The sequence below is a fragment of the Triturus cristatus genome, chromosome 5_1 (genome assembly GCF_964204655.1).
Source record: "Triturus cristatus chromosome 5_1, aTriCri1.1, whole genome shotgun sequence".
In the NCBI taxonomy this organism is placed as follows: Eukaryota; Metazoa; Chordata; class Amphibia; order Caudata; family Salamandridae; genus Triturus; species Triturus cristatus.
Window position 1 is genome coordinate 748,819,956 of NC_140587.1, and position 23,409 is coordinate 748,843,364.

General features: G+C 41.8%; 1 protein-coding gene across 3 annotated transcripts in view; it reads left to right on the forward strand.

Moving 5' to 3' along the window:
* The window catches only part of LOC146831422 (aquaporin-4-like), a 237,651-nt gene extending 214,443 nt beyond the window's left edge, over positions 1-23,208 (forward strand). For 2 of the 3 annotated variants that reach the window (XM_085605718.1, XM_085605719.1), the window contains exons 3-5: positions 11,426-11,590; positions 19,920-20,000; positions 20,244-22,798. In XM_085605718.1, coding sequence (XP_085461844.1) covers positions 11,426-11,590; positions 19,920-20,000; positions 20,244-20,504 — 507 coding nt within the window. In that variant the 3' untranslated portion in view covers positions 20,505-22,798. Of the gene's footprint in view, positions 1-11,425; positions 11,591-19,919; positions 20,001-20,243 lie in introns of all 3 variants that reach the window. The other variant, XM_085605717.1, reaches the window with a different exon arrangement.
* The last annotated feature ends 201 nt before the right edge of the window (positions 23,209-23,409 follow it).

Here is a 23,409-nt window from a genome sequence, read left to right on the forward strand (position 1 = left end):
CAGAGAACAGAGGGGCAAGAGGCAATGGTAGCTAGCTGACCATAATGGACAGACAGGAGAGAAAGCTGCAGCATAACAGACCATAAAGGGCAGGAGGGACGGATCAGGGGCATTACAATGGAACAGACAAGCCAGGAGGGAGGGAGTAGGGCTGGGGGCAAGGGGGGCAGGGCAGGAGCAGCAAGATAGCCATGGAGGTCAGGCAGGATGGGCACTAGAAGCAAGACACACCATGAAGAGCAACAGTGAGACTGTGATGGCATACACACAGACCATGGAGGGAAGGTGGGAGGGGGTCAGGGGCAGCTAACTGACCACACAGGGAAGGTGGGAGGGGCCATGGCAGCACAGAAGACCATGCATGGCAAGTGGGAGGGTTAGTGGCAGCACAATGGCTATGATGGGCAAGAAGGAGGGTGGAGGGGCATGCACAAAGGACGATGGAGGATAGAAGGGAGGGTCAGGACCTGTGCACAGACAAGAAAGTTCAGGGGAAGGGACCTCACAACAGACCACACGGGGCAGGCAGGAGGAGCAGCTGCAGCACAACAGACCAGGGAGGGCAGAAGGGTGTGGCAGTACAATGGACCATGTAGGACAGGAGGAAGAGGATAGGGGCATGGCATGTGGACAGGCAGGGTGGAGGTGGCAGGGACAGGTTACAGTCATCTGACAATGCTAGGCAGGTGGGAGGGGAGTGGCAGCTCAACAGAACACTCAGAGTAGATAGGAGTGGCAGGTCCATGGGACATGGTGGGCAAAAAGGATGGAGCAGGGGCATGCACAAAGACATCGGAGGGCAGGGGGAAGGAGAATAGGGGCAGCAATCTAAGCACAGAGTTTAAGCAGGAGGTCAATGATGGGGCATAGAATTGGGCAATGGAGGGCAGGAGGAGTGGACTGGTACATCATACTGAGGGCAGTGGCAGCACATCAGACCATGCATGGCAGGAGGGAGGAGGCTAGTCCATGGATTCACACAACAGAGGATAGGGAGGAAGGGGATGGGGCAGCAAGCTAACTGTTCAGAGAAGGCGGGTATTAGGAACTTTATTGTTTTTAAAACATTGTGTCTGTGCGAACTACTTAAAATATGAACAAGTATGCAGCATAATCTCACTTTTATTCAGGAAGAAGAGGACGTTTGTGACTGTGACTCCGGGCTCACTTGGCAGAAACACCCCCTGACCCTCCACCCCCTATCGCAAAATGTAATGCCCGTGAAAAGGGTAGGTGAACACAGTGTTATATAGAACATAGTCCTGAGAGCACGATTGAAAATGAAAACTAGATATAGTGTATGGTATAAACTATGCACCAAAAAGTGTGATATAAGATGAACCGGGCGTGAAATATAATATGCAATACATTGTGCGCAATGACAGATTCATTGGAGAGCGCGAGATAGCACAGGCACTAGCGCGTGCTATGCGATATGCGCCTTGGAGTGTAATATGCACAGGGCAGTGTTGTGTAACCTAACTAGTCTCTAAAGTTGTAATATAAAATATGTGCTGGGGAGTGTAAGGTTGCATATGCACTGTGACAAAGATATGGATCCCAGATTGTAATATGTATGGCATAGCACTGTGCGTTATAACATAGGCATCGAGAAAGGCACGTTAGATGGGGCAATATAACCCGTGCGAAGACAAGTGTGGCATGACATATTCACGGGGTGGTGTTACAGTGCACATGGGCTAGAGAGTGTCATAGCATATGCACTAGCTAGTGGAATACAACACAGAGGTGTGTGGCACACGGCAGGCAATGGTGGGTGTAACACAGCATTGGGCTCTGTCAGGAGCGCGCTGTGACTCTCAAGTGATGTTCGTCCCCTTTCCAGAGAGTAAAATAAAAAGTATTACACATCCGGCAGTGGATGTGTGTTTTATTAACCGTGAGGGGGGTTTCTTGCATAGTTTTGGTCGAATTTTTGTCGAATCCCCTTTGAATGGCTTGGTGTGCATGTGTATTAAATGTGCCCGTCAATAGCTACCCAAGTTTGTATAAATAAACGACAAGGGTGTCTACCGGGATTAGGCACGGTAGGGCATCAGACATGTCAGAGCTTCACTAGTGGTGTAAATACATTCCACGTGGATTCATTGCATGCATAGTCGCCTTTTAATGAATATCACGCAAATCGTCATGGTGATAGGTACGTACGGTTTGTCCAGCATGTCCTAGGTGTGTCTATAAATATATATTTTTTAAAAATAATAAAAAACAGTGGCCGGCCCTGGGGATTGGGGTCAAAAAAATATAATTAGGAGACTGGCCCTGGGGGATGGGGTCATCAGGGCCAATAAATTAGAATAAGAAGGGGAACCAAACAGCCCCCCTTCTTAAAAAACTAAAATAAATAAAAGACTGGCATTGTGCCGGAGGCCATGCCCCCTCCGTGCAGCACTCTGCAAACGCGCCCCCAACAGGTATATCCAGTATGCACCAGGGAGCTGCGCTGCAGCCAGGTGTTCTGAGGCCAAGCCCCTTTTTACACCTCTCTGCAACGCAGCTCTGTGGCGCTTACTGGAGGTACCTAGTGGTCTAGTTTGACCCTAGGGACCCTTAGGATTCAAGGGGACTTAATCTCTCAACTTAGAACAGCCACAGGGCGCGTTTACACAGTGGTGAAGGGAGGGGACGGGGCCTGAGGTGACGTGTGCAAACACGCACTATGGCACGTTTTAAATTGGGGATATAATTTCCCTTCAATACTGAGGGCCCCTGGGGGCTAACTAGCCCACCAAGTGCTTCCAGTAAGCGCCACTGAGCTGCATTGCAGAGAGGTGGTCCAGGCCGTGCCACTTTTTACACCTCTCTGCAACGCAGCTCTGTGGCACTTACTGGAGGTACCTAGTGGGCTAGTTGGACCCCAGGGACCCTCAGGATTCAAATGAACTTAATCTCCCAACTAAAAATGGACACAGGGCGTGTTTACACAGTGGTGAAGGGAGGGGACGGGGCCTGAGTTAACGTGTGCAAAAACGCCCTGTGGCCTGTTTTAAGAGGTAGTTTTAATCCCCATGCCCTCTTATATACTAGGGGCTTACAGAGGAGGTCATGCTAATCACAGGGGGACCCCAACGCATAATGTTCCCTAGTGTATGTAGGTGTTTTCACTGTATTCTAAGTGTCTTTTAACATAGCACTGGCTCTAGGACTGGTTAGTCAGGCTCAGTTACCACCAGTATCCGTCTGAAAAAGTTGAGGGTACAGGATGATTTTGCAACAAGGCTTCTTTCTGCTCTTCTTTTTGTTCTTTCTGCACGTTATCCTTCTTCCTGCACTTATCTTCGTATTTGAGGACTTCTGTTGCTTCTTTCTGCACTTCTTTTGTTTCTTTCTGTGCATTTTTTCTTCTTTCTTCACATGTCCTATCTCTGTAGGCATAGTTAGAAATTAGCATTTAAAAAACCTTTGAAATTCACAGAAAAAACCATAGGTTTCAGGCACGTTATAGTTAGGAATTAGCATTTAAAAAACCTCAGAAATTCACTGAAAAAACCATAGGTTTCAGGGGTGTTATAGTTAGCTGGACTTTTCACTTGTACAAAACCATTGAAATTCCCCCATTATAGTTAGTTCAGCTAACTATAACTCGGGCGCCCGCAATGCACTGCTGATGACGTCACATATTACATCACTCATGACATGGTCAGTGACATCACTCATGACATCACTGATGACATCTCAAATGACATCACTGATGACATCACTGATGACATCATCCTTGTGATAGAGTGGCAGACCTCCTCTCACCCTAATATAACCTTTGATACACACATTCAAAAATAGAGACTAAAATTTTCAAAACAATGGACATACCAATACCAGTTACAACAACCTCTTCAGTAATTCTAAGATCCACATACACATCCACTCATTCACCAACAGTCCTATACAGTCACTCATAGATGTACTCACTCATCATATGTACTCATACACATATACATCCTGTTACACAATGCCACTCATCCATAGAGTTACTCACACACATAGTCACTCATGTTAATAAAGAATCAAACATACATTTACTTGCATATACAGTTATACACACACCACCATACTTACTTCTACGGAAACTTACACATACTTAGTCTTTTAAACAATCACTTATAGAAAGACATACTTATTCATACAGGAACTCTTTCAATCTCTCACTCTCACATATACTCACATATATACACCAATAGTCACATATACTAGTTTAAAACATATGTAGTTACTCATAAAGACACTATTGAGACAGTCATTCACTCACTAACACACCCATACACACACTCATCCACCCATACAGTCCTGCACACATGCTGTGTTCAACACATACAAACAGTGAGTCACTCATTCATGCACCTATGCACTACGTAATACCCCCCACCGAACCATGCAGACACTCAGACTGATACTCAAAAAAACAACTAATAACCTATATAGACACCCATGTAGCTACTCACCAACCCATGCAGCCACTTATACACAAAGTGAGAGACTGATACAGATATTTACATATTTAAACATTACTCACTAAGCCATGTATTCACTATGATACACTTAATCAGTCAGTTACACAATCAATTTTTCAAAAACAAATCATCCATTTAGACACTTATATACCCATTTATTCTTCCATCGACCTTGAGATATACATATATAAAACATATTTAATTTTCAGAAAAACACACATTCACTGGATGATGTCATCAGTGATGTCATCAGTGATGTCATTTGAGATGTCATCAGTGATGTCATGAGTGATGTCACTGACCATGTCATGAGTGATGTAATATGTGACGTCATCAGCAGTGCATTGCGGGCGCCCGAGTTATAGTTAGCTGAACTAACTATAACGGGGGAATTTCAATGGTTTTGTACAAGTGAAAAGTCCAGCTAACTATAACACCCCTGAAACCTATGGTTTTTTCAGTGAATATATATATGTATATATATATATATATTTATATATTTTGTGTACTGGATAGAATCCCTTTATTAGAGAGAGGGGGTATCGGAGTTCAAATGTACTGCAGATTAGAATCAAAAATGATAATCAAATATGAAACCATGTTCCCAAACGGTCTAAATATGGATGAAGAATTATCCGTACATATATATTGAAACAGAAGAGAATGCTGCAACCCAGTTCCAGATAACAACCACAGTGGAAGTGGCTGTATGCACATAATCCTGAGGATTTTGGCTGTAATGCATGTATCACAGGTGAGTGATTCACAGTATACAAGACACAGGTGTTTTTAAATCACTTACCAGGTGACTCTGTAGTAAAGTCATACATCTCCCAGAATGCATCAATAATGTTCCAATAAATCTCTGTACTGCAATGCAATATTTTGGTCATGCTGAATAGTGTTAAACCACCACAATTACATTTCATGTTAATTACACTGAATGCAGTGTCATTGGAGTAAGGTGACCACATGCTTTTCATTAAAAATTAATGTGCAATTGTAATAGTCTTGAAAACACTTGTGTATCATTGCTGCTGCCACACTTGTATTTCAAACACAAAGGAGTCTGAAACTGACAAGAAAGAGGTGAAAACCGCTCTCGCATCCCTTTCTCACCTCCGTAGCCAGTGAATACAAGGCTAGATGCCTAGTCTTGTACAGAGGCAAGCAGGTCGTGCCCCCCAATCACAATTTCACTGAGCAAACTCAAACGACGGGGGTCCCCGACCTTGCAGGGCGACTTCAGCTGACGGGGGCGGAGCATTCCGTTAGTGCACATCCAAACAGGAGAGAATGCCAAAGCCCAGTTCCAGATAACAAACAAGCATTTATTCACAGAAAAAGTGGCTGCACACACATAATCCTGACACGTTTTGGCTATCATTCCTTGATCACAGTTGAGTGGTTCACAGTATGAAAGACACAGGTCTTTTTATTTAAACGATATTAAGAAAAGTATTGAAGTCTGGAAATAATAGATACACTATTCCCTCTCCAGTTTATGAATCTGTGGGGAAAGCGTTGGACTTCGTAGGGCTAAGATTTACAATAACCACTCCAGTCTGTTCAACAGTAGGGAAAGCATTGGACTTTAAGAGATTCATTTTTCTATTTCCACTCTAGTCTGTGCAGCAGTAGGGAAAGATTTGGACTTCGGAGGTGTTAAATTTACTGTACCCACTCCAGTCTGTGATTTAGTAGGGAAACTGCTTCCCTTCAAACACATTACATGTCTGAATAACACTATTAATTTAGAACAAACATAAAACTTTTAATATGAACATTATTAATTAACCAACAAAACAAAAACTGTATATCTAAAACATTTAACAAATTTAAATGATTATTAAAGAACTTAATAATGAATTATCAATTTTAAAAATAATTGGTATTTATTTGTTATTTACTTAACTTTCCATATCCTACCCCCATAAACCTAGAAGCCCACAATTAAAATATAACTAAAATAAATAAGGTTTAACAGAATTTGCATAGATTATAATCCATTAACGTTTACTTAACAATTAATAATTCATTGTTAATTCATCATTACCTAATTGAAATCCAACCCTATACCCCTACAAACCTAGCAACTAAAATATAACTAAAATAGGTCAATATTACACAAAGTGCATAACTGATTAGCAATTACATAATTAAAAATACATAATTGATAATAAATTATTACTTAACTTCCCACCCTACATCCCTACAAACCCAACAGGTTGCAACTAAGATATGACTAATTTATAAAGTTATTACACAATGTACGTAAAGAATAATCAATTAAATTATCAATAATACATTTCTAATTAATTATTACATAATTAACTTTCCACTCTATTCCCCTACAAACCTAGCAGCCTGCACTCAATATATAACTAAAGAAATATAATGATTCCACCATTTGCATGAATATTAATCAATTAAGTAATAAATACTCCATTAATAATTAATTGTTAATTATTTATTACTTAATTAACTTCACACCCAATACCCCTAAAAACCTAGCAGCCCACTACGACACTATACATTACGATTAGTAATTGCATTAAAAATTATAAATCACTTAAACTTACAAACCACATTTTAATATTTTACTAACAAATATACAAACAATAATAACACATAAAATTCATATATGAACTAAAACACATTAAAATAATTGCAAAATTATATTTTTTACAATTATTTTATTGAAAATGATATTAGCAACAACAATATTCTTGATAATGATATTACTTACCTGTAAATATCAATATTCTTGCCAACGATATTTCTGCATCACAATATTTTTGTATTATATTTTTGTTTGGATATTTCAGCATCCCATTTGTTCAAATACTGCTGCAGAATGCAGCACACATTGAAAGAGGTAAAAACGAGAACATATAAACATATTTCTCCTCATTATGCCCTGGAGAGGAGAAGCATTTTGATGTATTCCCAGGCCTACCACTAATGGTAAATCTGGGAATGCGCCAAAATACATGGGTAGATGCATGGTAATACCCACACTCTACCCATGAAGTTTCTGCATTGAGAACATTGGACAGTATTACATCACTATTGTTGCTCCTAAGTGTTGCTTATTTGTATAATATATGTATAGCACATTTTTCACATATAACCACGAAGTCACTTTTTGCACTTTAATCACTTTATTATCCTACTTTGTATTGTTGTATTGACAGCCATGTTCAGTAATTTATGTACAATACAAAAAGATGTTGTTTGACTAAAAACTAATTGTCCTTGTGGTGTGTTAAAGCAGTACAGTTTGGTTCTCCAGTAGGGACGGTGAACCTTCCATATAAATCAAAGTTACTTCACAAAAAATCAAACATGGTGGATACAGTGATTTCACTAGTCCAAAGCAATTGACACCTTACCGACAGAACTACTTCTTTATATATCATCCATACCCAGGTTCTGAGGGACACAGGGTCACCCCATTTCTTTAAATGGTTCTGCAAATCCACTGGCAAGTTTTCTGTTTTAATGGCTAGGTCTAACCTGGCAACAGATTCTGGGGAATGCAATTTAAACTTGGTGTTGGCTGCCTGCATTTCAATTCCACCACCATTCTGCGTGCAATAGATGATGCAGTTGAGTTTGCAGTGTAAATCACATCCAAGTAAGCTTACAGAGTTTGGTATACTGTTTATTTCTAATGGCTATGACTTGGACTTCTTTTGCAGAGAGAGGTATGTTGGGGACCTCAACTGTTCTAACCATTGAATGAGTGACTCCTGTGTCTATTAGGGAAGAAACAGGATGTGGATTATGGAAGTCCCAAACATCATGGGAACCATACCTCCTTGTGATATCATCAGATTTTGGGTACACTTTGACTCGCTTGGAGATTGGGAATACCTCCCTGCATCTGCACTGAGTTTAAGGAATTTGGCAATAACTGAGGTTTAGGGATGATCGGGGTGGTCATAGGAGGTCAAAGTATTGGGGGAAGCTCTCCGTGGCCTGCTGGACTCACACCTTGATATTCTGTCATAATTCAGTCTGGATTGCAAAGGCTATCCCACTTCCAATGCCCCACTCTGTTACAAATGTTACACAGGGTAACTTTCTTTAGGGCACTTATACTGATCCCTGCCATATCACCTCGACCTCTCCCTATTCCTGAGACATTCCAACTGTAGTTCAGAGAGACTCCTTGATTTGGCATTCCAAAACAGGGGTCTAACCAGGTCTTTGAAATGGAACTTCGAACCCCTATTTTCATATTGAAAAGACAGTTTTTTTCCTTGTATGTTTATTGATTGGAAATTAGTTTGTTACAAGTTGCTTTGTTCCCTAACCTGGGGAGTGTTTGAAAGATGAGGCTATCATTCTGAGGAGAAATTCTGAAGTTGTACTTAGGGTTTTAGAAATCTTTCAACTCTATGGTAAATTTGTTTGCAATATCTTTTTTCTTTTTTTTTGTCCTCATATTAGCAAAGAAAAAGCTCTTGATGGGATTCCTCCGATCTATCCAAGCAAACTATTACTGACCCTTGGGTGAGGCATATGGAGAGAAAAGAGATGTTTCCCTCCAAGATGTTACCTTTTCCCACTCCTGTTCGCATTTCGTGGAGCGCCCAATATTACTTAGGAGGACAGGACCAACGGTACCTTGGCTTAATCATAGGACCAGCTTTACTTTTCCCTCCTGTCCACCAAAGCTGCCCAAATCTTGCTTTCACTTTTTTGGTCACAAGCCACATCTAATTTGCTGGTATAAATAATGTTCTTTAAGCAATCAGCAAAAATCGGGGGGGGGTTCAGATTTCCATGCCCTGCAAATTTCCCTCCTAGCAAGAATTACCACATAAAACACAAACTTGGAAGCAGATGTATTCATAGAGTAACCATTTGGTAAACTAAAAAAAATCATATTGAGACTTACTTCCATCTGTTGATGCAACACAGCTTCCAAAAAAATGCATACCTCGGTCCAATACTGCTTCATTCTTGGACAATCCATGAACATGTGAATATCATCGGTGGCAGGGCACTTACACCTGGAGCAGATATATTCCTTCCCCGTGGCTTCAATAGACTCTGTAGGCTGTGTAAAGACGGTTCCTCCTAAGTGTGGCTGGTTTAACTATTGCCTGCACCATAGAAAAAGAGTCAGACCATATTTTATAGACTTCCTTTTCTCTGCCTCTAAATTCTTTGCCCCACAGTCTTATAGTTTCAAGTTCCACATCCTCACCAGCTGCCAGGAGGGCCCAATACCAAAAGGAAACTTCCCTTTTCCATATGCTTGTTCTAGAAACTAGATCAAATTTCCAGTTCGTTTCGTCTTTGCCCCATGTCTGCGTTGCCCACCAGGAGGATAACTGATAAAACTTGAACCTAGTCAGCGTCCCTCGAGTTAGGCTGCTTAACGCCTCCCAGCTTATTAATTTCGAATCCTCTTGCAGGTCTCCCCAAAATTTTATGCCTCCCCTTTTTAGCGGTTGACAAAGTTGATCTTGTAAGCATTCCGGTGTACCCGGAGAGTCCCAGACTGGAGCCTGTGCTGCATAATACGGAATTTTCATTCTTCTCCTGATTTGCATCCAAGTCTTTAGTGCCGCCCCAAAATCTTTAGTCTGACTTTTTTATAGAACTTTGGGTCTCCATACTTATAAAGAAAAAACTTCTGCCCATACTCTACATTCTTTAACATTGCCTCAAACAAAAGACCTAATGATGAGGAATCAGTTTTGTTGGTCAAAATTCTAAAAAAATGTAAATGAAAAGCGTAACAGTAAATAAGTAGGTCGAGTAGCGCTAACCCACCAACAGTGAGGCCTCTCCTTAACTTTTTCCACGCTATCCTGGGGCTTTTTGTAGCCCAGATGAAGGAGCCTATTTTACCCTGTAATTTAGCGATATCCTTCACCTTAAATAATAATGGGACAGAGTTAAATAAAAAGGTGATTTTCGGCAAAATAATCATTTTTACAAGGTTAACCCTCCCATAGATGTTTAAACGGAGGTTAGCCCATCGTGTTAGTAAACTTACCACCTCTTTGGAAACCCTCTTCCAGTTGATTTTGGTGATATCTTCTAGATTCTGAGCTAAATTGACTCCAAGATACCTCATTTGGCTCTTAACCCCCTGACTGCCATTAGCTTGATTCCATTCCATTATTTCTGTCTTTTCTTTATTAATCTTATATCCTGAAACTCCTCCAAACATATCTGCCTTCTCAAATAGCCTGGGTATAGCTTCTGTCGGGTTTGATGTAAACAGAAGCAAGTCATGTGCATAAAGAGCAAGTTTTAACTCTAGCTCTGCGATTTTAAAAGGATGAATAGTTGGATCTGCCCTAAGCCAACACAAAAACGGCTCAATGTATAGGTTGAACAAGAGCGGTGACAAGGGGCACCCCTGCCTAGTGCCCCTTGTGATGTTAAATTTGGTTGCAATATCTGTGAAAATTAGGGGGCCAATTCCCCAAATCATTTATGATTATGAATAGTAGTATAAAAGCAGTACACTTTTATTTAGTCGTACATGCCTTTGTGAATCTGCCCTGAAATGTCCATCTCCCTATAAGTAAAAGTGCAATGAGGGCACAAACATTTCTATTTGTACTAATTCCATAATAATATTCGCACACTATTCCTAATTTATTCCCATTTTAGATTTTTTTCGACTTATTTATATAAAAGTATACAAAACAGTACTCCTAGAGTGCTATTTTATGAATTTCAAAATGTGTTTTGAATTAGGAAATCCCCCCTTAAGTCAACATGTTTGAATGTTTATATTATATTATTTTTCCTTTTTAACATATTTGACCTAAAGGCCTACAAAGTACATATTTATTTCTGTTTAATGCTCCATAGCACAATAAAATGGATTGAATATGTCTCAGATCAAATCATCTTTGTGTGATCACGAAGTGCTGGTTATTAGCCATTGAAATAATTATGTTTTTCTGTTTCTTTTTAAGATTGAGGGACGCTTGTCAGCTGGACATGGGCTGCTTATTGAATTGATCATTACATTTCAATTAGTCTTTACTATCTTTGCCAGTTGTGACTCTAAGCGAATGGATCTCACTGGATCAGTAGCCTTATCAATTGGATTTTCTGTGGCTATTGGTCATTTATTTGCTGTAAGTACAAATTGTTTTATGTTCTGGTGACAAATTTACCTCCATGTGATCTTGACTGCCTGTCGATGAGAATTTGAACTACTGCTTCTGTATGTTATTTTTAAATATGCATATTCAGTGATTTAGCGAAGGCAGAAAAAGACATTGTCTGACTCTTTTCCGTAAGTGAAATCAGAAAGACCGCATGGGTGAAATTATTTAATTTGTGAGAAGGGTCCCATGCTGAGGTATGTGAGTTCTATGGCTAAAGCAATTGGTTGGGAGGATATGTTTTCATCCCCATCCTCCTTACCAAAGTGGATTTTTCAAGGTCTTGCATCTTCTTATGATCCATAGCTGGGCTTCTAGGGAGCAAGAGCAGCTAAGAACATCTCTCCTGCAGGACTATGTAATTATACAAACTTCACCTAATCTTGAGCAATATTTGAGCAGGGATGTGAGCCCCTGGGAAAGATCACTAGCATCCAAGTTTCGTTTAGGGACTATAAGATCTTTACTTTGTTTACCCTGGGGCAATATGTGTCTGCTGTGCAATCCCTTGAGCACTTTGTCTTCTTCTGCAAGTACTATGCGCCACTAACTCGAACGTTTTTAAAACCAATTCTTAAGGTGTTCAGATTTCAACAATGGAAGCCTGCACTGTACTTTTTATGTATGTTGCCTAACATTCAATAGGGCTTAATTATAAGCCCCTTGAGCCACCACTGCATCACTTTTAATATGGGAAAAGGGGGAGTACTTCCAGTGCAAGGGGCTTGTAAATTAGTAGTCTCTAAGCGAAGATCTTTATTTATTTGTTTTGTGGTTTTTAGTATATGTAAGATTTTTTTATTGTTTTATCTGAACAACTGTGGATTTGATGTTAGTGATCCTTTTATGATTGATTTAAGTAACTGAAAAATGCTTTTTTCATGATGATGGTGATGGTGATGATGACTCCCTGTTGATGAGTATATGAACTACAGTTCCTGTGTGTTATTTTTAATTATGCTCATACAGTGATTTAGCCAAGGCAGAAAAAGACATTGCCTGACTGTTCTTTAAGTGGAATCAGAAAGACTACATAGGTAAATAATTTTTCTCATCAAAAGCAATTTATACAAACACATTTATTTATGTGTTTTAAAACCTATACAATTAGGTTATATATCTGTCTAATTCAGGATCTGCACATACACTGTGAGGGGTGATGATGACTGCAAGGAACAATGTAACATAAATCAAAAGAGATAAAAAACATTATGTTCAGATAATCCAATTTCAAAAACGCATAAGAATGCATTATCAAACTTGTAAAAGTAAACAATATTGCAAGCAGAATTTAATATTAATCATTGACCACTGTCAAAGATGATCTGGATATTTGGAATACATTTTAGTGTAGGTAGTAATTAAAATAAATAGGTCGGTCAAAATATGTGTATTTGAGAAGTCCTAGCAGAGCAAGGCTCTGTTGCAGAGTCAGGGTGTAAAGATTCTTAGCTCACTGGTAGTAGAGGTTGTTTCAGCTGAAGAAGTCACCCTCAAACTTACAGTGCGATTAAGAGTTTGGCAGGCCGGTGAATGAAGTGACCAAGGCTCTTATGTCCTTGCCTCGGCCCGCATTCCAAATACAGAGTTGACTGTGGGATCGGTTTCCACAAAACTGCTGCAGCTCACATGCCAGAAGGGATTTCAACAAAAACATGTCATTTATTTTGTTTTCTCTGAACCAGGGGTTTGTTTTGGAAAACAAAAGAGATATTCTACCTTGCATCCTGTCTGGTAACACACAATGGCAGTCACTTACAGGAAATTTTGTCTGACATGACGTAGAAACTCAGTGAATGGATTTTTTTTGATGGTTTGACACATTTTAATTATTATTATTTATTTATGATTTACCTTACCTTTCCAAAATTCCCTCTTAAGGACACATTAATAAGGCATCTTCCTTGAGGCAAATACATTGGTCTAAATGAACTCCGTCTGTTCCCTAGTCTCCAACAATAGTTATTTCAGTTATTAACTTTATATTCATTTAGCCCTCTTAAGACTTTTAGTTCAGACACCGGATATGGGTGAGTGAAGGTGTGTAGGACCTTATGAGTAATAGAAAAACATTTTCTAGGGAGCTCTGGCTTTCAAGAGATGCTACTGAAGCTTTAAATCAGCAGAAGAAATAAGTTGACTTTTTTACCCCATGAGGAATTGAGCTGCTGCCTGTATTACTACCGTCAGAGGGTAAGATGAAATTTGCAGAAGAGAGTTACCAAAGTATGATCTTGCTATCACAAGAGATTAAACCAGAGTGTTAAAGTTCTGTTCAGAAATGAGCTGATGAATCTGCCTAAGAAATGTTCGAAAAATACATGCTTTTGGCCAATACGTTGATTTTTAGTTGCATGTGACGGGCTAAATTAGGGGCCCGATTCACAGAACTAACTTAAGACAAAATCCTAAACTTACTACCATTTTGGTATTCACAGAAGGCACTTACTCATTTTGGTATTCACAGAAGGCACTTACTCATTTCGGTATTCACAGAAGTTAGGAGTCCTAAGTTTAGGACTCCTAAATGCCTTCTGTGAATACCGAAAGTCTTAAAATTAGGATTTTTCTCAATTTAGTAGTCCTAAATTTAGGACTCCTAACTTTAGGACTCCTAAATGCCTTCAGTGAATACCGAAAGTCTTAAAATTAGGATTTTTCTCAGTTTAGTAGTAGTATAGTTAGGACTCCTAACTTTAGGACTCCTAAATGCCTTCTGTGAATACCGAAAGTCTTAAAATTAGGATTTTTCTCAATTTAGTAGTCCTAAGTTTAGGACTCCTAACTTCTGTGAATACCGAAGTGAGTAAGTGTCTTTTGTGAATACCAAAATGAGTAAGTGCCTTCTGTGACTACCAAAATGGTAGTAAGTTTAGGATTTTGTCTTAAGTTAGTTCTGTGAATCGGGCCCATGGAGTTTGCCAGACGGGTTACTGCATCACAAATATAATTGTGTTATTAAAAGTATATTATATCCTATGGCACTTGTAATAAGGTGGACTAGACGCTTAATTTGGCCCTAAGTCTGTTATCTAAGGTGAAGTCCAAGGATTTAGCTCTCTCAGTGATTAAAGTGAAATTGGATGGTAAGGTTGTTTGACAGGACAAGATGAGGAGAAACACAGTATTTTTTAATAATTACATATTAACTGGCAAGGTGTAGAACGTCCTCTGGAGAGATAATTTGAAGATAGAATTGTGCATTTTAAACATACCAATAAGGTATGATTTCTGAACTCTTCAGCATGACAATAAAGGGTTTTAAACGATCGTATTATTTTTGTACCGTAGTGAGCAGAGATATGCTCATTGTATCAAATGCTGCTGAAAGATCAAAAAGATCCAGGGGACAGGAGTTGCAGGAGTAATGAAAGCATATTGCATCATCTACTACCTGGCGCACAGCAGTTTTTGTGCTGCAGTCCTGTCTGACACATGACTAAAACCCTTCAGGAAGATTGTTACCCGAAATGTGATGTGTAAGCTGCATTTCAAAACAACTCTCAAGGACTCTTGCCAAGAAGGAAAGATCTGAGCCAGCATGAAAATTGTTTAGTTAATCTGCGCCAGAAGATAATTTCACTCAGTCGAGGTGTGACTTGATCAATGTTTTGGCATTAAGGGAACACTCCTTTTGCCCAACAGAGGTTCACTAACACAGTCCAGTGGGGCTTACAATGGAAAGATACTCATGTAAAGAATCTCTAGAACCCATTCCTTGAAGTGATTAGAAGGCTAACTCTAGCCATAGTTTTTTGAAGGTCATTTTCCTAAGAAGGGTTGATCTCAAGCCATTTCAAATTGGCTTTACATAGGTTGTCTAGGCCTTATTGGAGATGGAAGATGAAATAATGAATCAATGAAGTTGACGGAGGATAAATATTGGTCACTGTATATCTAAGAGTAGTTTTATGTGGTTCTTCTTTGAATCAAACAATCATGAAATTAGGGTACATGGGATGTGGGTTATTCAGATGTTTCAGCATAAAGACTCTGTAAATAGTAAATTACAATAAAAAAATAAGATAATAAAGAGAAGGGTATCCCTCAACCACCAACAATAAATGTATTTATATGATTGTATTGTATGATTGTATTTCTCCCTTGTCTCTGCTGACTGCTCTGTGCCCTTCTCCCTGTTTGCATAACTGTTGTATTCCTCAGGTTCCCCAGTGCCCGCCGGCTCCGGATCGTCACATTCCTGCCGTTTCCAGCTTCCCGCTGCTGCGTCCCTGCAGCCCGCCCCCCCCGCTTTCCCATTGGCCACCCCGCTCCCGCCTCCCAGCTGCTCCTCCCTCCCTCTCCCCCTCTTATGGAGGCCGCGCAGTGGTGAAGGAGTGACCTCTGACCCTGCCCGCTGGTAGGTCGCCCCCACACCACCACACGGCTGCCAGCTGCTCGCTGCCTGTATCTTGTGTGCTTCCTGGTCTCTGCTGACCGGTTTTTTCTGTGCCCTTCTCCCTGATTGTATTTCTCCCTGGTCTCTGCTGACTGCTCTGTGCCCTTCTCCCTGTTTACATAACTGTTGTATTCCTCAGGTTCCCGCCTCCCAGCTGCTCCTCCCTCCCTCTCACCCTCTTATGGAGGCCGTGCAGCAGGCGCGCCACTGGCGTGCAGCAGGCGCACCAAAGGCAAGCCCGTCTGTGCCCATCCGAGCCTGGACCGCGCCCAGTGTAAGACCCCCTGGACCCCGCACCCGCCGCAACGCCAGACTCCGTTACGACACCACCAGCCTCCACGCTCTCAACACCGGCCGAGACCACCGCTGCTTCCAGGCCGCCCCGAAACGCACCTACGGACCCTTTTCCTGCCACACCTGCAACTTCACATGCAACAGAACTACCAAACCTCCAAGGATCGGACCCAACCACCTCCGCTGCCTACTCCTCAACACCCGCTCCGCACGCAAACACGCCATCGAGCTCTGGGACCTGCTCGACACCTCTGCCCCAGACGTTGCCTTCCTGACCGAGACCTGGTGGAACGGCTCCTCGGCACCTGACATCACCATAGCCATCCCGGACGGCTACGAGATCTCTCGCAGAGACCGCACCAACGGAATTGGAGGAGGAATAGCCATCGTCCACAAATCCACCCTCCAGGTCCACACCCTCGCTGACGACTGCCTCAACTCTGCCGAACACCTTCACTTCCGGATCCACACCGACCCTAACACCACCCTCAGAGGAACACTCGTCTACAGACCTCCTGGACCCCGGGCCCTCTTCAGCGACTCCATCGCTGACCTCGCCAGAACCCACGCACTCGCCTCCACTGACTACATCCTCCTCGGGGACCTGAACTTCCACCTTGAGAACAACAACGACGCCAACTCCGCCACCCTGATCGACAACCTCACCAACCTCGGCTTCCGACAACTCATCACTGAACCCACCCACGCTGCCGGCCACACGCTCGACCCCGTCTTCTCCACAAGCACCCACATCGCCTTCAACCACACCACCAAAGTCCACTGGACCGACCACCGATGCATCCACTTCACCTTCAAGAAACCAACCATGCACCACCGCACCCAACAGCTGCCTCGTCGCTGCTGGAGCAAAGTCACCAAAGACCAGCTGACCTCCACCCTCGCCCAGTACCCACCCACCGACCCCACCGACAGACGCCGCTGCCCGAAACTTCAGACAGTGGATAGACGACGGCACCAACATCCTCGCCCCGCTCAAGAAACCCTCCATCAACCACCCCAGCAAGAAAGCCGCCTCGTTCACCAAAGAACTCCAGACCTCCAAACGTACATGCCGGAAGCTGGAGAAGAAATGGCTCCACGACCAAACACCAGACAGCCACGCAGCTGACAAGGACACCATCCGCAGACATCACCAACACATCAGAACGGCCAAGAGATCGTCCTTCAAAGCTCGACTTAACAACAACGCACACGACAGCAAAGAACTTTTCAACATAGTGAAGGAACTCTCCAACCCCAGTGCCAACACCAACGACATCCCGCCCTCGCAGGATTTTGGCAACTCACTGGCCACCTTCTTCCATCGCAAGATCGCCGACATCCACGACAGCTTCAATACCTCATCCACCTCGACCGCAACAAACCGCACCCTGAACACCACCTGCACCAACCCACTGACCTCCTGGTCCCATGTCAACTACGACGAGACACGCAAGGTCATGAACTCCATCCACTCAGGATCTCCATCAGACCCCTGCCCACACCACGTTTTCAACAAAGCTAACGCAGCCATCGCACACCAACTAAGGAAGGTTATCAACATCTCCTTCAACACAGCGACATTCCCGGAAAGCTGGAAGCACGCCGAAATCAACGCCCTCCTCAAAAAGCCCAAGGCAGACCACAAAGACCTCAAGAACTTCTGGCCCATCTCCCTGCTCCCCTTCCCGGCGAAGGTCATCGAGAAAATCGCCAACATACAGCTGACCCGCCACCTCGAGGACAACAACATCCTAGACCCATCCCAGTCTGGATTCAGATGAAACCACAGCACCGAGACAGCCCTCATCGCCACCACAGATGACATCAGGTGCCAACTAGACAACGGCGAAACCTAAGCCCTCATCCTCCAGGACCTGTCAGCCGCCTTCGACATGGTCTGCCACTGCACACTAAGAACCCGCCTCCGAGAAGCCGGAATCCAGAAGAAGGCCCTGGACTGGACCACGTCCTTCCTCTCCGGCAGAACCCAGAGAGTCCACCTCCCATCCTTTTTGATCCAAAGCCACCGACATCATCTGCGGCGTACCCCAAGGCTCATCCCTCAGCCCGACCCTGTTCAACATCTACATGGCCCTCCTCGCACAAGTGGCCCGCCAGCACGACCTAAACATCATCTCCTACGCCGACGACACCCAGCTCATCCTCTGCCTCACCAAGGTCCCGCACATCGCTAAAACCAACCTCCACGAGGGAATGAAGGTCGTCGCTGAGTGGATGAGGAGCTGCCGTCTGAAACTGAACTCAGACAAGATGGAGGTCCTCATCCTAGGCCCCACCCCCTCTGCATGGGTCAACTCCTGGTGGCCGACCACACTGGGAACAGCTCCAACACCCACGGACCACGCACGCAACCTAGGATTCATTCTCGACTCCTCCCTATCCATGTCAGAGCAGGTCAACGCCATCCTGCTACAACACCCTCCGCATGCTTCGCAGGATTTACAAGTGGATCCCGACCGAAACCAGAAGACCGGTGAACCAAGCCCTCGTCAGCAGCAGGCTGGACTACGGCAATGCACTTTACGCAGGAATCCCGGCCAAACACCTGCGACGACTACAACGCATCCAAAACGCCTCCACCCGACTGATCCTCAATGTCTCCCACCACAGCCACATCACCTCCCACCTAAGAGACCTGCACTGGCTCCCCGTCAACAAGAGGATCACCTTCAAACTCCTCACCCACGGACACAAAGCACTTCACAACACCGGACCAGCCTACCTGAACAACAGAATCAACTTCTACACCCCCGCCCGCCAGCTCCGCTCCGCCAGCCTCGCCCTCGCCGCCGTCCCGCGCATCCAACAAACAATCTGCGGCGGTAGTACCTTCTCCTTCCTCGCCACCAAGACCTGGAACACCCTCCCTACCCATCTGCCGCAGACCCAAGACCTGCTTACCTTCAGAAGGCTCCTCAAGACCTGGCTCTTCGAGCAGTAGCAGCACCTCCCCCCCCCCACCCCCAGCGCCTTGAGACTCTCACGGGTAAGTAGCGCGCTCTACAAGTTCACTGATTGATTGATTGAATGATAAAAGTAATGAAATTAACTAAACCTGAAACATTATCAATTAGCATTAACTGCTTAATATGGGAAATAATTAATATTATTTCTTCACATGCTTCGGCAATAATTCTGTTTTGTAGTCTTACTCTAAAAACAAATACACGACACAACATAGTCCCTGCTGATGTAATTTACAATGGAGCAGAATGGATGTCATTGAAGGGCGGGACCACAAAGCTAACAAAATGTCCAATTCCTACCAAAAATAGTGTTGTCAAAATGCGTGATGCTGCCCTCTAGACATTAGAGAGTAGTTTGCATACTCTCCAGGACAGAAGAGAACAGTTTTGTGGTTATCTCCATATACTGCACTGATATATTCAATAGCATTTGTTGGACAACCACTGTCTGGGATGACGTTTTAAACAGTGCTGGAAGATAATGTATTATACAATGGGTTACTGTATATGGAAGGTACATTTAGATAAAAGTCAAGTTTTGACAATTGCTGTAGAAAGTGGATCTAGAATGTCCTGATTATAAGTTGATAATACAATGCTATATTTCTTTACATAGATCAATTACACTGGTGCCAGTATGAACCCAGCAAGATCATTTGGGCCTGCTGTCATTAAGGGAAAATGGGATAACCACTGGGTAATTATTTCACATTTTCACTATTACTACTATCTTTACCCATGACCATCAAGTTACCTATTTAGATTGTACTGAGTTCATGTTTTTCAGTGTTTCTATTTTGTATTAAAGAATATGCTTAGTAAAGTAAGCAAACATATGGTCATATAGAGTCAAGTGTTATGTTATTTAAACATTCAAGATGAATACATAAAGTACAAATTTTTTTCCACATGCTTATTTTTGTATTTTGCCTTATTACAGATTTACTGGATAGGACCAATCATTGGAGCCGTCATTGCAGGAGGTCTCTATGAATACGTCTACTGTCCTGATAATGAGCTTAAACAACGATTTAAGGAAGTGTTTAGCAAAGGAGGCCAAAAGTCAAAGAGAAAATGCGATGAAGTGGAAGAGAACCGAGGGCAGGTGGAAACTGACGGATTGATCCTGAAACCTGGAATTATTCACATCACTGAAAAAACTAAAGGGAAAGATCCAAATGAAGTGTTGTCTTCTGTATGACTAGAGGAAAACACTGAAAACAGAAAAGGGTCACACAAAGCCTACATAGACTTAAGTTCCATTAGGGAGACAGACCTGGTATGAAATCCATCATCTAGACAGAGCACCTGAAGTAGATAGAGAGGTGACGATTAAAAATTATTGGCGCCCTCTTGAAATTTCTTGATGGGTTAGGTAGTCATAATAAGGCAAAAAGGGTATAGTTGTATAGTTGTTCATTTCTTAATAGTGCCCCATTAAAGTGTATATAACAGTAAAACAACTATGTATATTAAAGACAATTAATAGTGAGCCTTTAAAAAGCTGTATCCTATATAAAGATAAAAAACACAGATCTTATGACAATCTAAACAGCACCCAGCTAACTGAAACCCTTCATTTACAGATTTAGCACTGAAGCAAGGTACAACTAGCAGCTGGATACTTTGAGATATTAACAAAATCACCTATTTCTCAAAGTTGCCATCAAATGTTTAGAACAATGGCATGCTGAAAACCCAGTGCATCTAAACAACAGGTAAATCTTAAAGATGTTCTAAAATCAAACATTCTTTGTACTCTAATTTGGCTCATGGTAATATAAATAAGCTGTGAAGAGGAAGAGGTAGAAAATACCTAGTGTGAATGGGTAACAGCATCCACTTAACTATGCAATAGAAAACTGTGTTCACAATAAAAGCCTTCACACTATCCAGCATGCTCTGCAGGCCTTTATAAATCTAGATTGAAGACATGAGCAAACGTCACACATATGCAAAGATGAACAACCACATTTAGCTTTAGGGAGCCTAAACAAAAGCTCAGATTATTCTCCAATTTATAAAGAACTGCTTGATAAAGATGATTGACTCTGCTATTGTAGGAAAAAAGAGCAGTTCTCAGAACTACACGCTCTTTCCCAGATATTGTGTTTGATCGAGTCGCAAGCATGCTTTCAAGCACTACACAAAGGGAGTTTATATCATGAGGCACATAGGAGCAGTTTTCAAATAAAGTCTGGAGAACATCTTGTAGAGCTTTGCATGATGTAATCCATATTCAATCTCTGTTAAGCTTCAGTTATAGGTCATTAGTGACTAACAGGTTTCTGACTCATGATCAGAGGTTCTTGTCCATAATCGTCACCAGAAAGATGTGCTCATAGTTCTAGTCTGAGAGAATTTTTTCTGTTTTCAGTGTGTATTATAAACTTCTATAAAATGTGTATGAGTAAAGATTCAGATGAATGATTTTTTTTTTCTGTCCATGGATAGTGGGAGCGGATAACCAGGCAAATCCATTTTTTGGGGATCCTCCTACTCACCCAGGGTCAGTAAAATGACGAGGAGATAGAGGTTGAATCATCCAAAAGTCCAGGGACCATTGTAAGATATCCTTTTTTCCAGTTTCCCTACCCAACCCAGTGGTACAACCTGTACCTTGTAATACCACAGCAGGATTCCAGTTTAAGTCAATCTGATTAGTCTCTCATAGAATAATCAGATTTAGATCCTGTTTTACACGATTCATATTAGCTATTTATCTGGGGCAGCCACAACATTCTTGTACTCTTAAGGCTCACTAAGGCATGAGCAGGCAGGTAAGTGGTTAATGTTCAAGCTCAAATACCACTGTTATATTTTAGTTTGCCTGCAGAGTCCATCTTCGCAGTGATGTAAAACAAGAGTTATCCACATAAGAAAACAAAGGGGCATTTGGCAACGTCCATTTTCCCAGAAGCTTTTTGCCCACAACAACTTAAGAACTCCAATTGTTCAATGTAATATATTGAAGGATTTGTTATTTTCAAATGTCAACTAATCAAAGTTTGGTTGCAATGTCTGTTTGTAGAGATATTCAGCTGCATGTGCATGCATGTTTTATCGGTGCTTGATTCTTGATGACTATTTTAGTGTAACTTTGATTGTATTTTGTTTGCTGGCTGCTCTTTTGCTAGGGTGTCAGAGTTTCAGGCCATAACTGTCTCAGCAACAATGGTAGCTTCTATTTGAAAACACTGTAATACATATTTTATTTAACCTTCTGGAGTTGGCTTGAGCGAATATATTCACATATGGTTTGAACCTTCTGGGGTTGTGAACTTCATGTGGTCATGCAGTTATTTTGATTTGTGTATGAACTATGGAACATGGTTGCATGCAGAAAACATGGGTTCAAAGACTTACCGCAATCTCCTGCCTGTTGCATGTGATGATGATGATAATACTAATAATAATTAGCTTATTATATTGAAAGCAAAATGGAATAATGAGTCAACTCTGATTGTGTATTTTAGTACATAACACCAAAAGACATAACACAAAAATATGATAATATATTTACCAAAGCTAATTGAGTTTTTAATCATATTGGAATATGTAACAACAGTTTCTTCAGCAATATAATCCAATTGAAGATGATATAATACTGCACAGCCATCAAACTTCATGTGTGCTATTCCCAGGTTTAGTGGTATTCATCCAAAAAAGTTTGCATACAGCATATGACAACAATGCATCAAGAAATCCATTTGACTATCAACCATCTACCAAGTACCCATATATTGAAATTAAATCTAATCCAATACCAAATTACAGTTAAAGACCTGGTTATTCAAACTGTGATCCCTCTTTCTATCACTTATTTTTGAATGACTTCCGCACCAAGAACATTATGCAATTGTGCAATTTTTAAATACACCATAATAAATGATGATTTATGTAGTGGTCCGTGGATCTTTTAAAATACTTTTCTATTCCTAGTTCTTTACAGTATTATAAACTGTTTACATAGCATCTCAATTAGGCTCTATGTTTCCAGTCCTTATCCATCTGTTCATAGCTTTTACTATGCTCTTAATTGCATTTTTTCGAGAAGTCAAAAACATTTTATTTCAATGAGAGCTATCCTTATAGAATGCATTAGC